Below are 20,364 nucleotides of genomic sequence, written 5' to 3'. Positions count from 1 at the left end.
ATAGCTTTACTCATTTTGGTGGCTCATTTGGAAATAAACTTATTAGTTTGAGCATCTTATGGCGTCCCAAAAGGAAGACACAATTGCTTCATTATGATTTTAATAAGAAGAGTTCTGCATTTGCTGCATATTGTAACAACAGTTACAAAGAAGAGTTTTATGTTACACTATGGGAATACTGAAAAGAGAGCGATTCAGTGTCACAATTTTGGTGACTTTTTTCCCTGAACGGAAAAAAAAACATAGGTAATTATATTTTAGGGTCTTCTCAAAAATTCGTAATTTGATTATTGGTAATCAGTTTTGAAACTCTTGACGCTAGGCAGAGAGCAATGGGAAGTTCGACCAATATACATATCAAATATTTCAAAGGTTAAAGTAGAATAACACAGATCTGTGCTTCCTCATTTCTTCTAGAATTTCACTTTCTACTACGTCGTTATTACAGCAAAGGTTGTAGCTAGACTATCTTGCCCTTTTCCTATAGGACTGATAGTCTCAAGTATGATAACTAGAATAAGATTTCCACCTTAAAAAATACAGAAAACAGAACCTACTTAGTGTTTTTGATAAGTTGAAAACGGTGTACCAGAGTAGGATTTTCTTCCAATTTAAAAGTATTCTTTGACGTAAACTTAACTTTTGGAATGTTCCAGTTCTTTGTCTCAAATATGGCACCTCAGCACCTAGCTGCTGAGTCACCGTCTGACTCATGCTCAAACTCAGTGAATACCTAAATTCAACAAACATATTTAGCATTTAATTATTACTCTTAAGTTTCAGAGAGCCATAGTCTACTTGGAGAGGCAGTGTAGAACTGGTTCTAGCAGGCTTATCTCTGGAGCTGGACGTTGTGGTTCTGATGCATACTAGATACTTAATGCTGAACAGATTGCATCAGTTTCTTCATCTCAATGATGGAGATAAATATGGTGCCTACTTTATAGTATTGTTGAGAGGATTAAATTAGCTCATATATATTTAATGTTGTCAGAACTGTGTGTTGAATATGTGTAATTCTTCAGAAAAATATTGCTGTTTGGATTTTTACATATAACTGAAGTATCTACTTGGATTACGTGAACTAGTAAAATCAAAATCATTATTTCATATGGTGCTGCCTGAAAATTAAGTTTTCTTATTGGTAGCCTGGCTGCTGCTGGGCAAACTTACAGAAAAGGCGAATTATTTCCTTGAGTTTCTCTCAGCTTTGTATCTCTTTGTTTATTTCTGATCTTCTCCCAAGAGTTCCCACAGATGGACATGCTTCATCATGTGTCCCCAGCCCTGCCAGGTTTGGCACCCTCAAACCATCCCTTGGCATCACAGAGTTCTGCCCTGTCCATCTGAGCTTGAATCATTTTCACTCCATGCCAGACACCCTGAGCACCTCTCCTTCTGTCCTCCTTCCTTTCTGGGAATGTTCCCTCTGTGCTGTAAGTGCCAGCTTACCATTTGCTACCTTGTTGATGGCCTCAGCATCCGGCTCCCGTTACTCCTCTACAGCCTAGCCCTAACCCCGAACACTGGAAATGTTCTAGTTTTCTTGAAGTCCTCTGTGATTTTGGTTGTGTGTCTGTGTGCATGGGGTGGGTGTGGGGGGGACGAGTCCAAAACTGCTTTCTTGAAAACTGCCAAATCTTGTAACTCTTCTCCAGATCTTCTCTGAATAAAATTAAATAACATTACTCTTCCCTTTGTGCTGTTAAATAGTTTATGCTTCTATTTACTGTCAGTTTTACCTGCCTGTTTAGTTGTCTTTCATAGAAGAGAGATCATTACGCATCCAGCAGTGGGCCCAACGCCGCCTTGCACACAGTACATGTTCAATAAATATTGGTTAACATTCACTCATTTTCTCCTCAGCCTTGTATTTTTCGCTGTTTACCATTCCCCCACAAATTCTCTATCATCCGGTTCACTCATTCTCTCAGTTCCTTTTTTTTTTTTTTTAAAGATTTATTTATTTATTTATTCGACAGAGAGAGACAGCCCGCGAGAGAGGGAACACAAGCAGGGGGAGTGGGAGAGGAAGAAGCAGGCTCATAGCGGAGGAGCCTGATGTGGGGCTCGATCCCGGAACGCCAGGATCACGCCCTGAGCCGAAGGCAGACGCTTAACGATTGCGCCAGCCAGGCGCCCCATCATTCTCTCATTTCCAATAATATTTACATTTATTGTATCTTCTAAGCCTTGCTTTAATTCATTCTAATTTCTTAACCTCCTGGCTCTGTGTACTTTTTTCAGCTTAAACTTCATGATTCATCCCTTTAGCCTCATCTCTTGTCAATACCCTCAGCTTTCTCACCCTCTCTTTTTTCTGTTGTACCCCCCTGGTAAAACTTTAAAACTGGTTCAGTGCAAAAACTGTTTTCTATACCTACCTCCTCAGGCTCCTGAGCACCACTGAAGAAAATTACGAAACCATGAAAATTTCTGCCAGATCAGAATGTGCTATGTGGAGATCCCGTCACATGTCCCTGACTAGCTCTGTGCCCATCACCGTTGTGTGAAAGGACTTCTCATGCTTAAATTCAGGCCCATTCCCTTACCATCAGCAGTGAATTTCACTAGAGAAGGGAAGGAAAAAAGAAACTCTCATGCTTATAAAACCACAGTATGTTTTATAAACCATGTGTTATCCCTTTGGAGGCAGATTATTTCTTTTTAATAGAGGCTCAAATGGTATTATCATAGTCAGATTTTTAAAAATATGGCATTGTCATACCTAGGTACTAAACGTCCACATAGCATGCCTAAAAGCACTATTTCTGCATTTTCAGTGCTTTGGATAATTGCCAACAACAACTTAAAGTCCAAGAAAAGGCTTTGTATCAAATTATCAAACATCCTTCTTTTTATTTTTGTATGCTACTATTAATGGTAATATTGCCTCTTTTAATAATAAATATTCTCTATATGTCTCCTCATATTAGCAGGGCATAAAGTCATCAGAACAAACTTTGATAAATTTAATTATTAATTTTCCTTGAGAGTTCCCCTTGTCTTAGATATTGAATTGCCTATAAATATATCCAGAAACTCCACCAAGCTCTAGGAAGATTGAGCTTTTTTTTATAGTATGCATTCCTACCAGCTAATGGTCAGTTTCAGTTGAGAGATGACTGGCCTCCCCAGTGAGTCTTTAACCTTGTGAGTATGGGCCAATGAACAGTTATTTCTAGCTGATTGCCATGCTGGCTGTCCATTACACTCAGTGTCTGATTTGGATTGACAAGATTGCAGAAGTCAAACCTACTTGAAAATGCTTGGTCATTAGCGTCTTCCGATCATCTTCAATCTGCCGAAACTTGGCCTTCAGCCCTTTCATTTGGGTTTCCATTTTTAGAACATACTGGAAATCTCTCTGAGTTCTCAAGTTTAAGACTTCAATAGACTGGGACATGTTCTGAACCTGTTAAGCAAGAACATTGGCTATACATTATTGTCTGTGTACAGGAATATCCAATCACTGCCGAAGTGGCAAAAATGACATTAACATGAAGAACTGCCAAATACCAAATCTCTATTTGCATTCCTACACGATATGTTTTCAGAAGAACCATTCTTCATGATAAACATTCCAAAAATTCAACAAGGGAAAATTAAACCTAGGCGGGAAATAATAAAATTGACATTTAACATTAGAGATAAATAAATGGAATTTAGTAAATCAGAAAAGTAAATGTTAAAAATGGAAATTTCATTCCAGGGCTTTGTAAGCTTAAGATGCCCCAAGCTGTTAAATGTTAAAATGAGTTGTTTCTGTAAGTACTAACTCTGATTTCTTCAAGATCAGGTCATTGAGCAATCGTGAATGGTGATGTGTGCAATAGAATTAGAATGCATTCATTTCAGTACAGTCACTTCCACATCTTAAGTTCTCCCAGGGGTGAGATTGAATTGACCAAGATGCATGGTGGCAATGCTGGGACACCCCCAAACATAGTGTTTAAGAGACCTGGAAAATGGCAGCTGGTAGTGTTTGGTAGATAGACCGTAAACACCGATTAAGCTGATGGTAACTTCTCAGGTTCGTTGGGCCCCAGGCTATGTAGAAATAGGAAACAGGTGACTTATAAAACATCTAGAAGTGAGGGAAGAAAGGCTGCTCTCATTTTTTGTGGCAGCAAAAACCTAAAAACAAAGTGAAAATGTCTAATAGTTGGAGAGCTATTAAATGAATTGGGGAATGGAGTACGAATACATTGTTTTAAAGGGTCAGCTGGGTTTCTGTACATTGGTACTCAAAGTATTGTCTACGGAGCAACAAGTTTGGCCTCACTTGGGAGCCTGTTAGAAATGCAGACTCTTGGGGCCTACCCCAGAGCTACTGAATCAGAATCTGCATTTTATCAGAATCCCTGAGTGATCCCTGTGTTTATTAAATTTTGCTCAACATGGAGGAATTTCTATGAGAAAAGCAAGTGAGAAGAGCAAACGTTAACAATCTTTATATAATTTGATCTTTTATTCTAAATCAGATTGTGTGTGTGTGTGTGTGTGTCACACATATACACATAAAAGAAAATGGGGCATATGAGCAAAAAATCAAGGTGGAGAGAGGTATGTAAGGATTAGAAGAATACATATTGGGTTGTTAGTTTTTTGGCAGGGGGTGAGGTGTGGGTGAGAAGAGAAGTAACGAACAGTTATAGAAAGGAGTTCCTGCTAAACAGAATATATGTAAATCTGCGTAGAAATTTATGTTTTATTTATATGAAATGAATATAGGAAAGCACGAAAAAACATTGTGGTGGAATTTCAGGTGAGTTTTACTTTGTTTCATACATTTTTATGCATTATTCTTTTGATTTTTAAATAAACATATTATTTATATATAAGTAAAAAGTTATTTTCATTGCAACAATTGTGAGTTACAAATAAAGAAGGAGTAATTTATTCAGTCTTTGTCATCACGTATGTCACGAAGCTCAGTGGACCAGCTGGTTATAAAGAGCCCATTGTTGGTACATTCCTCAGAACTGGAACATTCCGAAAAGGCAGTGCATTCTGCTTGCCTTGGCTTGCCTATTCTACTTATTAAAGAAGGTTATATTTTCCCTTTTTTTTTTCTGCTGTTTCATCCATAGCACTGCCTTGATGAATGCTATCTTTTCAGTGTATATTACAGTCTAGCTTACATTAAAACTAATTGTGTATTGTCTGTGTTGGGTAGGAGCACAGAAGCGGCTGCCCTTCTGTGAGCTCTGTGAGGTTCAAAGCTGCGTCTTATTCAAATCTTTTATTTCCAAGACCTTACACAGAATCAGGCACAGACTAATTGCTCAATGAATATCTATTGGGTAAAATTATCTTAGGCTTCCAACAGTAGTAATAGGTAATTAGTATTTTAATATTTTAAGGAAAGTTCCCTCCATCTGTTACTGTTACACTCTAGCATTACATCTATCCCAAATATTTCTTTATTTACTATCATTCCTACTTAGGCAGCTTCATTTTTTTTTAATCTTTAGTGCAGCACAAAATTACCGGGACAACATTGAAAGATGGAAATGGTACTGGATCTTGGATAAATTTAATGCTCTCAAAATAATTTTCAGCTCCATTATGGTTAAGCATGAATAAAGAATAGCCATTTGTATTAAAGAAACTATGTACACATTTGAATATGGCATTTGTCTCTGAAGATACCCATCATTGGCATGACCAATATTTTCCTAGGAATTCCATATACCTAGGCAGAGTCCATGCAGTTAGAAAATGATAGGCAAATGAGATATTCTGGATACAGTTAAAATAGCCTCTCTTTTATTTCGGGTCTGACTAACCCTATTGAGTTAATTTTCAACTTTGTGTTGTGGGAAAATGCGCTGAGAGAGTTTTTGCCGAGACTTGATTGTGACCATCTATATTGTAGAAATACGCATAATTATAAGAGCTACCTTTGGGGTAATGGATAGCGAGAGAGCTGTCTAGTTGGAAAGGATTTGGCTCTGGGCTGTCTTTTGCTTTTCCTGCTGGCTATACCCAGCAATGTTTAGTTTCCTACTGTTTACAGAGACCCCCTGAGCATCAGTTTCCTGATGATACCTGAGACTGGATTCCCACAGTTACACTTGTAGGAAGGAGACCCATCAGCTGTGGTTCCTCTTTAAGTCTGTTTATTGCTCATGTTCCGCAGTTTAGTTTTCCGTGTGTGTCCCTGTGTTTAGACCCTCTCTACATCATCTGGCAAGCTCACTGTCTCCCTTCATCGATAATTTTTTAAACTATTTATCTTGTTCTTTGTATAAATAAAATGTCCGAGGCCTTTCTGACCTTGAACAGAAATTAACTTAGATTGTCACTCTAATTCATAATTATTGTGGAGGCTAACTTGGAAAAAACGCAGCCCCCCAGTTCAATATGTTTGGATAGCCTTGGCATTAACGAAACTGAACAGATTCTTTGCTGTAGGTCTTCACAGAACCTTTAGTATTAAACTGTGTGGTGGAAATCATCAAGAGTGAAGTATCATGTACAGTATTGCTTAAAATTACTTTATTGGGAGGATGTCACTGGCATCCTCTTCCAAAAATCACACTCTAGGAAATACTGTCCTAGACAAGGCAGGACATCTTCAACTGTGCAGAGAAGCTACACACAGCTAACAAACATTTTTTAAGTGAACAGTTTTAGTTTGGGCGTATGAAGACCTGAAATATTGTGAAGCCAACTGTGATTCTTTAAATATTAGGTAATAAAGATACTGATTAAAAATACTTGACAGTTAAGTGTGGGTACCACCAGTGACATTCTGGTTGATACTAGCGTGACGTTGAGAAAATGCCAGACGCATCTGGTAAAGCCCCTGAGCCTACTGGTTGAGTGACATTGCTAGGTTCTTTAAACTCAAAGAGCAGTTTCCTTTTACGTACACTTAGAAGGGCCCGGACCTCAGCGGTGAGGACTGAATAGAGTGGATACAGACATGATGTATGGGACATACTGTTATCGGCATTATTCTTCTTAAAAATATTTCCTTATTCTAGGACTACATCAGTTTTTCGGTTAATAGTGACTGGGCTGCTGAAACTCATGCTCTTATTTTTACATCTGGTGCCTTGGATAGACAGGGAACTGTGGAGAAGTCAGGAAGGAACTGACTCAGGCTGAATAAGGAGCGCTTCTTTCCCATTTGGGTCAGTGCGGGAAACCAGGGCTACTTCCTTCCTTCAAGCCACTCTCTGTACACGGTTGACTATTCCTCTTGGCCTATAATACTCTCCAGTGAGGAATTTAATAAACATAACTTGTAGAGACCTCGATTCTGTTAATAAATTTTGTGGGCATTTGGGTCACTTAAATACGATATTTTAAAAGTGTGATTTTCTAGGATTTCTTTCAAACATTAAACATGTTACATATTAGATAGTGGTCATATACATTCCAGTGATTGCTTTCAGCCAACCTCCTTGGTATTTTTTTTTTTTTTTCCTTATTCATCCTACACTAATTCCTGATTTTATCACAGTTCTGGAATACATTTCACTTTGGACCCGTAGAGGGTATTATCCACTTCCTGACACTATTTGCATTTTTTTTTTTTACTCATTTTTGAAGAAATGTCTCAATCTGTAGAGGGGTGAGTGTATGTAATGCAAATAGTGAAAAACAGTAAAAGAAATAAGGTTATAGTATTTAAGAATATGTTTCTTACCATAGTTGATATAGAAAAAAGATGCTTTTGCACAGAAAAGAATATAGGAGCAGAAAGTCTGTAATTTGAGGGGAAATACAATTTAATAGAAAAGAAATTGGATTTAAAAGAATAAATCTTTTTACCAATGTAATTAATTTCCCTAGTAACCAAACGATTTAAACTATGTATTTGAATATTTTCCATAGAAATAAAGAAAATCAAGATTGGTAAGCAATACCCAAGACAAATCACAGGTCATATGTCACGATTCCTAATAGCTGAGAGGCACATTAGCTAGGGTCGTTAACTTGAATGAAAATGACATTTGCTCTTGTCTGGGAGACAGATATTGAAGGAGCAAGGGAAGATGGGATCTTATAAAAAGAGACTTAAGAAGAGAGAGCCAATAGATTGATGTCTCTGAGGAGAGGGGGAGGAAAAATAGACTAATCGTTGTATAAAAACAAGGAAAAAAACTTCCTTAAAATCTTAGCGCATCAGTAGACTTCCAAGTAATGTACACGGAGGAAATTTACTTTCATTATATGGCAGTAGAAGAAAGTTATTGCATAAAGTAGGCATGTCTCTATTAACCAATTTGATGCTTTCATTTTTCTAGCTTCTCTTAATTTTCCATAAAAAGTTCCTATTCACTGCCATCATTGCGTGAACGATCATGAAAATGATATTGCACAGAGTGAATTGTTGAGTATCGTGTCCTCTAAAAGCACATACTACCTAATTTATCTTATTATCCCTGAAGGTATTTAAAATTCCAACATGGTGCCATCCTTCCATCAGTCTGGCCACCCAGCTGTCCTACTATATCCAGAGCCCAACACAGTGAAATTCTGAATGAGAATAATTGAAAGAACCATTCATTGTTTTGGTGTTTTTTTTTTTTCCCCTCCTCAAACTAAGCATAAATAACCTTTCATGAGCTGACTTTTATCTGTAAAAAAGAATAAATCAAGGGCATTCTGCGTTTGATTGTTATGGATCCGGCTTAAGTAAATTATATGGAGAAAATGCTATTGAATGAAATTGAAGAGCTTAATGTTCAAAGGAATGACTTAGAGAATGATGATAAATACTTGAAATTATTCATTATCTGTTCAGATAGCTTGCATATTGCATTCCATTATTTTAACTTCCTTGCAAGGTTGTTAATGGGATTCAAATGCTAGAGCTCAAAGAGCCTAGTGTGATCCTGGGAGTTGTGGATAAATTTCTGGCAGGGGAATAAGACTTCTTGCCTTTTTTTTTTTTTTTTCCCTTAAGGAGAGACCAACTGGATATTAAGATGTGTGATAGTCAGTCTTGAGACAGTAAGATGGAGAAAAGTAAAAAGTAATATAAATAGAACAGTAGAGCGGGAAGCTTGAGTACTCCTTTTTGGGAAGGGAAAAAAAAATGTTTATTTGAGAATGGGGACAAAAATTGGAAGGACCTTCCTCACCATGGCCTGCTTTCCCACATTTCCTTTTCAAGGAATGGTAGATTTAAAAAAAAAAAAAAAAAATGCACGGAGGACGGGACACCTACCTTTTCCAGAAGCTGGCGCAGCTGCCTGCTTTTGGCATCCCGGGAACACAAGTTTTGTTCTGGAGCGACCACTGTGCAGATGCATCGTCCGTCAGGGTCCTGGGCTGAGCTGTACACCTGCCAGCCTTCTTTGGGACTAATCTGAGTCTGAGCAAACCAATGGCAAACACATAACACAGAGCTCCATTACAGGATAAAGAGAAGGTGGGTTTGTAACATTTTAAGCAAAGCATCTTTTTTGATGACGTTTCTGTTTTTATTCTTTAAAGTTACAAAGAGATTAAACAACTTCTATAGGCAGCAAAGCTTCATTCATTTCCACCTTCCTTATGGGTCCCCAGGAGGAGAATTCCTCTTTCTATTTGTTCGTATTATTAACTACGTATTGACCCTACAGCACTTCCTACTGTTTTTTGGTCATATTTGGACATTTTAGTGCAACTTTAGAAGCATCTGATAACCACTGAATCACATATCACCAGTCTTTCTACATAAGATCTGTTAGCTTGTCTTTCTCAGCAGTAAATCGTAGTTAGTAGTATATATATGTTTTTCTGATTATTATCCATGTGTGATATTCTGAAGCAAGGCCCTATCTTAAGGACCTTCCTGTGTACTGAAGGGCCAATTACTAATAAAGCTAGAAAAGCAGGATATAAGAATATAGGGTAAAAAAAAAAAGAATTAGATCAGCATGGTTTTGCAAAGGAAGCAGAGTCCCAAAGAGGTTAAAGAGAGTATTTTGACATAGTCCGCCAAATTTATCTTTTTAAATCACTTCTGTGCACTTATCACCCTACCTCTTTATAACCCTAGCTTAAAGTGGCTTTCCTGTCTGTGAAGAAGGCAGCTTACAGTCAGCCTCCTATTTATGTTTCTAGTTTTTCCTCCTGTATCTTCCTATAGGAAACTTCTTTCCAGTCAGATTGGTGTATGTACGTCCTGAAAGCATGCCACCTTGATTCATATCTTTGTATGTTACTTATTTTGTTTCTCCTGCTTGGCATACCTGTTTTATAAACCTTTGGTTTACTAAGCCCTTATGGTTTCTTCCTATTCTGAAGGATTGTCTGTATTATTCACTGGGCATTTTACGTGTATTGTCTAGTATTGCTATTTGCTTTTCATATGTTTTATTTCAACACTTGGTTTAAATCCAGCCACTAGGTATTTCCTGTCACAACAAGTACATTCTATCAGGTACACAGATAAGTATCCTCATTTTTTATCTAGTTACTTTTCAGAGAGAACTGTGCTTTAAACGTATACTCTCCATTGTACAAACAGAAGTCATTGTGGATGCCATGATATATTGCCCAGAGAGGCACTCATTCATTCCTCCAGCTGTTGAGATTATCGGTGGCTTGACCCTCAGTTGAGTTTCTCTTTGGGGATTGCGTAGGCTGAAGAATGCAGCCTGTTTAGGGTCAGGCCCTTTTCCAAGGGACAGCTCCCATGCAGTGACTTGGATGATAAAGCAGTACAGAGGAGTACCCTAAGAAGCAAGAATTATTATTTCCGTTTCACAGAAGAGGAAATGGCTTGGGAACACTCAGCTTGGATGTAGTGAGCTCATATGAAACCAGGCAGTATGCTCCAGAGCAGTACTGTCAGATGGAAATATAATAATTTTAACTTTTCTAATAGGCTTGAAAAAGGAAAAAGAAATAATCTTAATGTATTTTATTTAACTCAATATATCCAAAATATTTCAATATATAATCAATATAAAAATTATGCATGAGATACTTTATATTATTTTTTTCTCCTTTTTTTGGTACTGTCTTTGAAAAGTAGTACATTTTCTACTTATGACTTACCTCAATTTGCATTATCCACATCTGAAATGCTCAAGAGTTACATGTGGGCTCCATATTGGACAGTGCAGCTCTAGACTCCTACTTTTAATTACAATGCCATATCAGTATGATGTTGACTAACCAGATAATAAGCCAGATAATTGTTTTTAAAGGTTAATCATGGATATTGAAAAAAATTACCTAACAGATGTTACATAGACAAACCATCCATTTTGATATGAATTTGTTTTTCCTATGGAAATATCATATAAATCAGTGGGCCTCTTTCCAGCTAAGTTCTGGCTTATTTCTACAGCTAGGATCTGAAATTCATCAGCCCTTCTCTATCTGTCATTCTGTGGTTTCCAGGGATTCAGCAGATAGGTATTTCTTGCATGATCAGGAGAAGAGGGGGATGAATTTAGTCTAGGAAATGAGATATTTAATGAATCAGATTGGAGGGCCAAGGCTGAGGAAGAGTGAGAGAAGGGCTGAGGGTTGTGAACTGAGATGCGATTAGGAACCAGGAGGTGAAGGGAGGCCAGCAGAAGATTGTCTTGCAAAATGCCCAGTGTTACTGGACTCAGCTGTTTGCCTATAGACCTGGAGTGTTTTGCCAGGTTAAAAGCAGCCTCTTTAAAGAACTAATGCAGGCTGACTTCCCTTTCCCAGATGTGCTATCATCTGTGAGATCTTCGGTTTCTAGAATTCACAGCAGAACAGATATGGTTTCTTGCTTATTCTGTCCCAGGTCCCAGATCATTGCATACCATCAACCAACACACAGTTCTTTTTCTTTTCAAGGGCTTTGGCAATAATCACTACAGGGTGCTGATAGGCATTCCCACAATCATGAACAAATATTGAAGCTATACGTTATAAACTCAGGAAACTCTTGACCATGTCATAGTCCCTGTCCTTGATCTATAATGAGAAGCAAATGGTGCCAGTGGTCTTTTTAATCTCCCTTTTCAGATAATTCATGGAAGCTTCCTATGCTGCCCTATATTTCTGAAGCATTGGATTCATTATTATTCCTTTCTTTTTCATTCTCTCATCCCTTCTAGCATTTATACCTGAATATCCAGTTAGGATAGAAAGATGAACCTAAAATTATGTATTATTAGAATCAGAGAGCATCGTAAAGATTATTGTGTTATCCTTTTTGTATTAAAGAAGAAAAAACTTGCAGAGATTACAGAATGGAGATAGGAATAGTTCAGCAGAGTGGTTTCAGTGATACAATTAAAGGTTTAAACTAACAGTATGGGGTTTAAATATCTAGACATAGGTCCTATAGTTTGAGTTAGACTTCACCTAACATTGGACACAAATCTCAAGTATGTCAGAAAATTAAGTCTTGTCACTAGGATAAATTTAGCTTTTGGATAAAGGAGCACGGGTCACCCAATTATAATATTAAAACATCTTTAACAGCAGTGCAAACACCGATTATTAAACCTGGCAGCATTAATATTGGTGTTCACTTGCCAAGTGTTTGGCTAACTAGTGAGGAGCTTATCATGACAGGGCAAGGTGTCAGGTGCTCTCTGGAATGAGGGAAACAGGAAAGGTGAATAGGGTTTGATGTTCATTTAGCATTCTCCCTCAAGTGTCAGCTTAATAAAAGTAGACTCCGGTCTTGTTTGTACTTCCAACTGTCTTCTTGTAGGAATCATTGAAAAGAGCCATGACCTTATCTACTACAGAGTTAGTTTGAATGATCTCAACTCTAACAAGTTACCTCTTTGGCAAGAAAAAGGTAACTCAAAAGACTAAAGAGCTAATATAAAAGATGAGAGCCTGACAGTCTTGTGGGTTTTGATAGAGCCCTCTTTGTCAGGGTCAGTGATAAATAAAGGGAGCTTTATGAACATCTCTAGTGCTCTTTTTTAGGGCATCTATAAGTGGCATTGAAAAGAGGATCAAAATAAAACCAGCTAAGACCTCAGGTAGAAGGAAATATTCAGACGACTTTTGGATACCAATGAAAGAAGACCTGCCATTTTAACTTACAAGAGCAATTATTCAGGTGTCTGTAAAACTCATAGTAATAGCAAACATTTTTGCAGCTCTGGCCATTACTTGGCAGTTCGCATGTACTATTGCCTTTGAATATCACACTAACCTTATGGATGAGGTTATGTTATTCTACCCATTTTATAGGTGAGGAAACTGAGACTTAAAGATCAGAAGGAACTTGCTCCGGGTCATGCAGGGGGTAATCAGAAGCTGGGATTTGTAGTTTCATGTCAGTTTGATGTCAGAGTCTGAAAGTTTAACCACCACACTACACCACCAGTTATCTGAAATTCCCTTTTATAAGTGCTAAAGATAACCCTGAAAGCATTTGGGGAACTGCTGTGAAGGCCAATACTTGGACCTGGAGGGTGCATGTGGTTTATTACTATCCAAAGCATCGCTAATCATAGTGGTTACTGATGCAGTTCTCTTTGAACCTTTTGTGTTAATTAGAAGAACTAAATGAACTATTTAACAGTTTTTAATATTGCAGAACTCATGAAATATTTAAGAATGCTCTAAATAGGAGAATTAAAATGATAATTTTAACAATTGGATTTCAAGTCTGGATTCTTTCCTTATAATTTAATTACCAAGCTATGCTTTATAAATATAAAGCTACTGTGGGAGAGTTCTCCCAAAACTCCAGGGGCTTTGTACCAGAAAAGAGAGATCCTGAAGACTGAGGTAAAAGTTAAGGGGGGGAAAAAAAATATATATATATATATATATATCTATCTTGCATTTCAGTTTGTTTTTCTGTTTATAAAATCCCACCCTTGGTATTAATCTCACTTTTTTTTGAACCAACTACCTTTCCTTAGACATAGACATTATCTTACTCATGAGGAAATTGAAACTCAACATAAGCAATTTTTTTTCAAGTCATTTACTTAGTAAATGTCATGTATAGGACCTTAGACCCAGTTTTGTTCAACTGTCAGCCCAGAGTCTTTACTCCCATCCTCTGCAGATAAATGTGGACAGATAGTCTATGTCCACTCACCAATAGCCAAAAAAATTTGCTTTGGAGGAGATGCACTGAGGCAGTTGGAGGGCACTGTCCTAACATATGGTTTCACTCATAGGTGGAACATAAGGAATAGCACAGAAGACCACAGGGGAAGGGAGGGAAAACTGAATGGGTTAGGGAAGGGAGGGAGTGGGGGGATGAGTTAACTGGGTGATGAGTATTAAGGAGGGCGTGTGTGATGATGAGTACTGGGTGTTATATGCAACTAATGAATCGCTGAACACTATATCAAAAACTAATGGTGTATTATATGTTGGCTAATTGAACATAATAATATGAAAATAAATTTAAAAAATAAATAAACAGTATGGAAATAAGTAGCAATTGGCATCCCGGAGGAGTCATTTGCAGTAAAGGGTCACAAGACTATTGGATGTTCCTGTGGTGGGCTCTGCAAACATTTATCAGTGCCCAGGTGGAGGGGCAGGCAAAGGACAGAATTCTGGTCCTTTTAAGGGAACCGAATCAGCTAGTTGAACATTGCTAGGTCTTACATTTTATCTTGAGTTTCTAGGCATTTCATAAAAGTACAGGCTCAGGCAAAAAAGAATAAGGACTTTACCTATTGGAAGTTGTGTACAAGGTAGGGGAAAATAAAACAGAGAAAAATCCATTTATTGGACCCTATTTGATTTAGAGTGGAGAGACCTAAGTGATGATGAAACCCCTTATAAATTTTTTGTCTGAGGATATGTTTGGTCTCAGAGAGTGAAATGTGGTTTAGCATGCTAATGGCTTTAGTTGTGGAGAGAGGAGAAATGTGAGGAAAGGAATGGGAGAGATGTTGACAGACCACGCTGAACGAAGCCGTGTCGTGGAGGATGTGTTAATAAAGATGTCACTGCATAGCAGTTTTCTTCCCATTTCTTATGAGACTAGTTGGGACTGAAATAAGAAATGCATATTTTTACTCAAGAAAGCCTCAAGGCTCTAAGAAAAATGACTATTAAAACAAAACAACAAAAACAAAAACAAATGACAAAAAACCCAATGATACAAGATTTCGGTTGGCTGAACACCTCTGTTCATGTTCTGGAAATCACAAAGACTTAGAGTTGGGAAAGACTCAGAGGTCATATCTCGTCCTGTGTCTTCCCACTCAGTCACACTTCTGTCTGTTCTTGTGTTTCCACTCAAACTCTGCATGATAAGAATTTTGCAGCCCCTTCCACTGGCGGAAAGCTGAGGGGCTGGATCTGAACTTCTGTCTTTGTAATTTTCCCCTCTGGGCCCTACTTCTGCTTTAAGTGCTTAAACAGGAATACATCTACTCTTGTATCTGTGTCACTTTTCTTTCTAAAAAGGCAATTATCACTTTCTCTGTGGCTCTCAAGGTTTGCCGTTCTCTTTTCTCATCCATCTCCCACTCCTTAATTTGTTTGGTTGCCCTTTCACACAAGGGGTATTGCCGAAGGATTTAAGGAAGAAAAACAGTCTGCAAAACACAGAAGTCAGGAGTCTTCATGCAGACTGAAAAAAAGTCCAAAAGTTGAGAATAAGAACTTTAGAAAGTATGGAGAATTTACGTCAGGGTATTCTACTCATTTTACAGAACTTAAAACTGACTAACTCAGGGAAGTAGTTGTTTATGAGGAGAACTCAGCTAGATGCTTGAAACTGTAGCAAAACAAATCACTTATGCCCATGGCTTCCCTTTGAGGCCTCTTCCCACCACAGCAGTCGGGCTGACTGGGAAGCAGCTGGTGTCTGCTGAACGTCCTCTGCTTACTTAATTGCTCTTTTCCAGGTTCTTCCTGGTGTGGAGTCCACAGCATGGGGGATTTCTCAGAAGCTCAGCCTCAAGGGGCAGTTACTGTGCATCAGAGGGAAGTGCCAGAGGGAGCCTGAGCTTTCTCAGAGCCAAGGCTTCACCTCTGCAGACACCAGCCTTCTCCAAAGGCTGATGGGCCAGTGATACATTGGAAGGAAAAAAGAAAGAAAGGAAAGAGGAAAGAAAACAGGGCCAGAGAGGAGAATAAAGAAATGTTTCAAGATTCTAACAAAAACAAGAGGGAGCATATTCCCCTAATAGGAGCTGTTTTTAACTACTTACTAACAAAAATATCCTGGAAATTTAAAAACCTCTTTCAGCTTTTGAGACAATCAAATGTACACTGCCTATTTCAGAGACACTTGCTATAAACAGATTTAATTGCATTTAATTATTGAAGCCTTTTTTTCTTCTTTTTATTTTTTTTCAGGTCACTTGAAACAACCCCTTCCAAAGAAAGACATCGTATTTGTGTAAATCTGCGCTTTTTACCATGTGCACATCCCATAAACACTCATAAAACAAATTTTAAGACCTACTCTTTTTTTTTGATGTTTACACAATTGCAGGCTCATCCCATTTATACTGTCTATAGTGAGGACATACAGCGCGAATGTTGTAAAGGGCAGGACATCCTAACTAAGTCTCCTAGGAAGGGTACTGTTAACCCTTCCATTGAAGGGAAGCGGAGTCCAGGGTTATGGGAAACCACCTGAGCAGGGCAGAAAGAACCTACTGTGGCACCAGAGCCAGGAAGGGCAAGGACTAGTGAAGGATGAGATCACTCCTCCGATCAGAACTGTGGGCAGGTGACTTGCTCCCACCCTTGGCTCTCTCATTGACCAGCTGGCGGAAATCTGTTTAGTCACTTAACGCGTTTTGGGTCATTCTTCCCACTTGCAGCATGAGGAGGTTGGATTAGATCATTCATATTTCCAGTTGAGTTCTTGAGTGCTATGAGGTTTCTCTGGAGGAATCTTGTCTAGGGCAAGGGGTTGATTGTGTGGGGAGGGAGCTGATGGTGGAGGACCACTAAATGCTACCCCTCATCATTTATTATTTGACTCATGACCTCTTTACAAATCGGATTTCCACTTCAAGTTTCACTCGACAAATATTTATTCAGCGTGTATTACATAAGATTTAATTTGGGGGGAAAAAAGGCACCACTGCCAAAAATAGTGTGAAAAAACTGGCCTGGATGGTTTCAGAAATCCTTTCCAGCATTAACATTTTATGATCTTAATCTAGGAAATACAGATTCATTCATTTTTCATCATGGGAATCATAAGGTATGAGCAATTATCTTGAATAATTAAGGTAGGGAAATGTCATAGCCATTGTTCTACTGTAAAGTATGCTGCTTCTGTAAAACATTTAAAAAAAAAAAGCTTTTGCAAGCTGGTTTCTCCTTTCTAGTGAAGAATACCATAGTGTAAGCTTCCCTGAATTATTATTATTATTATTATTATTATTATTATTATTATTATTATTTTTGTCACCCGGAGGAGGATTTGGCTGTATCAGAATCTTCACAGACCATAGCAGTGCTTTCTGTTTTTCAACCAACAGATTACTAATCAGGAAGTAAAGAAAGTGAATTTACTTTAACCTTACAAGATAACTAGAAGTCTTGAAAGAATCATGCATGATTTTGGAAATTTGATTCTCCTCCATCAGCAACAATAGGAAGTAAGAAAACCAATGTCTACATACACAAAAAATATACATATCAAAACCAAGGTACGAAGTTTGGAGTATAACTCATTCATGAATTTCTTAGTTTAGATTCATTTTCTGAAAGAGTTAATTCAACAACTAAGTTGTCGAGAACTGTCAGGTTCTTGAACATTGAGAAAATTTGGCTCAGTCTATGTTAAGTAACATAAATTAATTTGATTTTATAATTGTTTATTGATGACATATCATGCTTTCTTTATAACTAGAAATCTGTTTTACATCCGTCCTGCCGTACATACATCATGCAGGTAGGGAGGGGAATCTCAACAGTAGAGGCAGTAAGGTGACTTAAGTGACCTAAGGGAGGTCAGCATAAAAGTGGGTCAAACAAAGTGTCATGTGCCTTGCTCGTGCCCTAAGCCCTGGCGGAATCTAGCAAATTATGTAATTAATTTGACTTGGCTCTACTTAGTTAATTACACATTGTTGGTTAATTATTAGTAGTACCTGCAAATAAGTCTTGAAAATGGAAGCTTACTTTTCTTTCAGTATCTGACTTTTCGATCCACTGGAATAATCCAGTGGCAAAAATAGATAAAAATAAGAAGAGCTCCAAATACTAATTGTTTCTGTATACTTTATCTGATAGCAAGGAAATGATTTTTCTAAGAATTCCTTCTGTTTGAATGTATAGCTTTTGTCTGAAAAATCAATAGTTTTCATTTTTATTTGAAAGGTTTTAGAGTATTGCTAACTAAACCATGGTTCGAAGTACCAGAAATGATTTCCTTATAATGTGGGAAGGGTTAAAAAGACATTAATTTTATGTGAGTGAAGACTACAGGAGCTAGACTTGTGGTAGGAGAGTCTTTACAAAAAATTAAACAATTAAAGAGAGATGATTTTATCAAGTAAGTTTTATATTGCCTGTGTTTCTTAGCTCTCTTAAAGTCTTTTTGGCAGACTTTAAACTGCTGAGGTTTTTTTATTTAAACGAGGCTGGCTTCTCGGACTGAAGCATTGCAAACAGTCCTAAGAATTGAATTCCAAGGAAGAGTTTGCTATAGGAAGACTGGATTAGATAGAATACACTGTATAACATATGCTGTAGGAAAAATTATGGGGATTTTACAGACATTAAAAGGAGAAGTAAAATGATAAAAAAAAATAAAACACATTTCTTAAGGAATGCCTCTCAAACCTCAGGTAAATATAGTGAAGTTAAAGCTTATCAGTCTTAAGAATTCAATGAGTCCAGTATTTCCTTTCACAGCTAATTTCTCAGACAGCCCATTTGTTTTTTGGTGTAGCTTTAAAGTGTTCCCAAAGAAATATCCATAACTAAGGTTAGCACATAAATATTGTATCACTGAAGCCGCCCTGCAGATAGAGAAGCAAAATCTCAGCCTTTGCAGTTTAGAAAATCCAGCCCACTGGTTTAATGCACTTACTTCCCAAGATGGCCAAGCCCACCGGAGTGACTTACTAAGGTATCTGGCGTCGACAGTCTCGTAGTGTTCAGTCCTACCAAGGATGGGAGAGTTTGGGACATCCAGTTGGAGATCATTGCCATGGTACTAAGCACAGCGCCAAGCTTCAGCAGTGGAGGACTCATCGCTGTGGAGCTAATGAGTTTTCATAGTGACTGATTAAGATCCCGGTGCTGGGCTGGCAGCGGGAGGCGTGACTGCAGCATGAAAAGAGATCTACAGCATGAAAAGAGATCAACTTTCCCAGCTCTAATCACTGGGGAAAGCTCGCAGAACCTCTTTCCCCCATCCTGTGGCAAGTGCCTTGCTCTTCCTTTTCCTTCCTTTCCGGACACTTTGCTGGTTCATCAGAGGAAATATTCTTGATAGGGCTTGGTTGGTAATTATGAGAGCAAAGGTTGGAGGGAGAGGGAAACTTGAGCTCTTCCTGCTCCACTGTCATCAGTTACCATCAACAGAGTCTGTTTCCTCTGGGGTTTTTGTGAGTATAATCAGCTGCTCTTTATCCTTCATAAAAAATACACCTTTAGATGGAGGTCTGCCAAAGTGCACATTTCAAACATCGAACTTAATATCTACAGATTTCTCCCGGCATTGACAGAGTACTTTTTGGGAGAGCATGAAAACAAAGTCTGCAAAGAATTTCCAAGATGATCAGATATTGAGAATAAGAGGTTTTTATTTTTTTTAACAGTAACCTAAAATTAGCATTGTTGCCTCTAAAAAAAAAAAAAAAAAAAAAAAAAAAAAAAAAAAAAAAAAAACCTCAGAGATTAATAGCTACTGCCAGTGGAGAACATTACCCCAGGCAACTTACTTGTGAATAGATAGAAAAGGCAGCCTTAGAGGGAAGCTTCTGTTATGGAAATTTCACGTTTTACTTTTAAGAATGAGTGCTTCCTAGTTGCTCAGACAAAAGACAAACTCTCTTAACAGTATTTTCACCTTGTGAAGAATGAGAGACCAATACCAGAAGTCTGTCATGAGAGAACATGTGATTTACTAAAAAAGCCCACAGAACTTGGATTTAGGAAGTCTGAGGGTCCAGTCCTTTTTTCGTCTGGTTAGTTGAGTGACTGGCCAGTGACTTAACATTCTTTGGCTTTCATTTTTCAGGTTTGGACTCCAGGCTCTCCAAGGCCCCTTTCAGCTTTAAAATTCAATGACCTGTTTATTAGAGTTCCTTTGGCAAATGTGTATTTTGAATTTGGGGCTGATGGATAGTATTAATATATTCTTTTTACAAATACTATGAATTGCCCATATCCAAATCTCAGGTCACGAATGGAATAAATCAGAGGCCATTGTCTTGTACAATATATGTGTTCTAAAATACAAAAATGTCAAGAGAAGACAGGAAGGGAAATATGACTGAATGA

At 37.9% G+C, this 20,364-nt stretch overlaps 1 protein-coding gene across 1 annotated transcript in view; it reads right to left on the bottom strand.

Moving 5' to 3' along the window:
* Nucleotides 1–19,126, bottom strand: part of OLFM3 (olfactomedin 3) — a 43,783-nt gene extending 24,657 nt beyond the window's left edge. The window contains exons 1-3 of the mRNA XM_026497502.4: nt 18,982–19,126; nt 9,191–9,337; nt 3,260–3,415 (exon numbers count right to left, since the gene is read on the bottom strand). Coding sequence (XP_026353287.1) covers nt 3,260–3,415; nt 9,191–9,337; nt 18,982–19,110 — 432 coding nt within the window. The 5' untranslated portion in view covers nt 19,111–19,126. The remainder of the gene's footprint in view (nt 1–3,259; nt 3,416–9,190; nt 9,338–18,981) is intronic.
* Nucleotides 19,127–20,364: the final 1,238 nt, after the last annotated feature.

Source organism: Ursus arctos, unplaced genomic scaffold (genome assembly GCF_023065955.2).
Source record: "Ursus arctos isolate Adak ecotype North America unplaced genomic scaffold, UrsArc2.0 scaffold_12, whole genome shotgun sequence".
In the NCBI taxonomy this organism is placed as follows: domain Eukaryota; kingdom Metazoa; phylum Chordata; class Mammalia; order Carnivora; family Ursidae; genus Ursus; species Ursus arctos.
The sequence above is the reverse complement of the archived record's forward strand: the minus strand, read 5'-3'. Positions and strand labels throughout refer to the sequence as shown.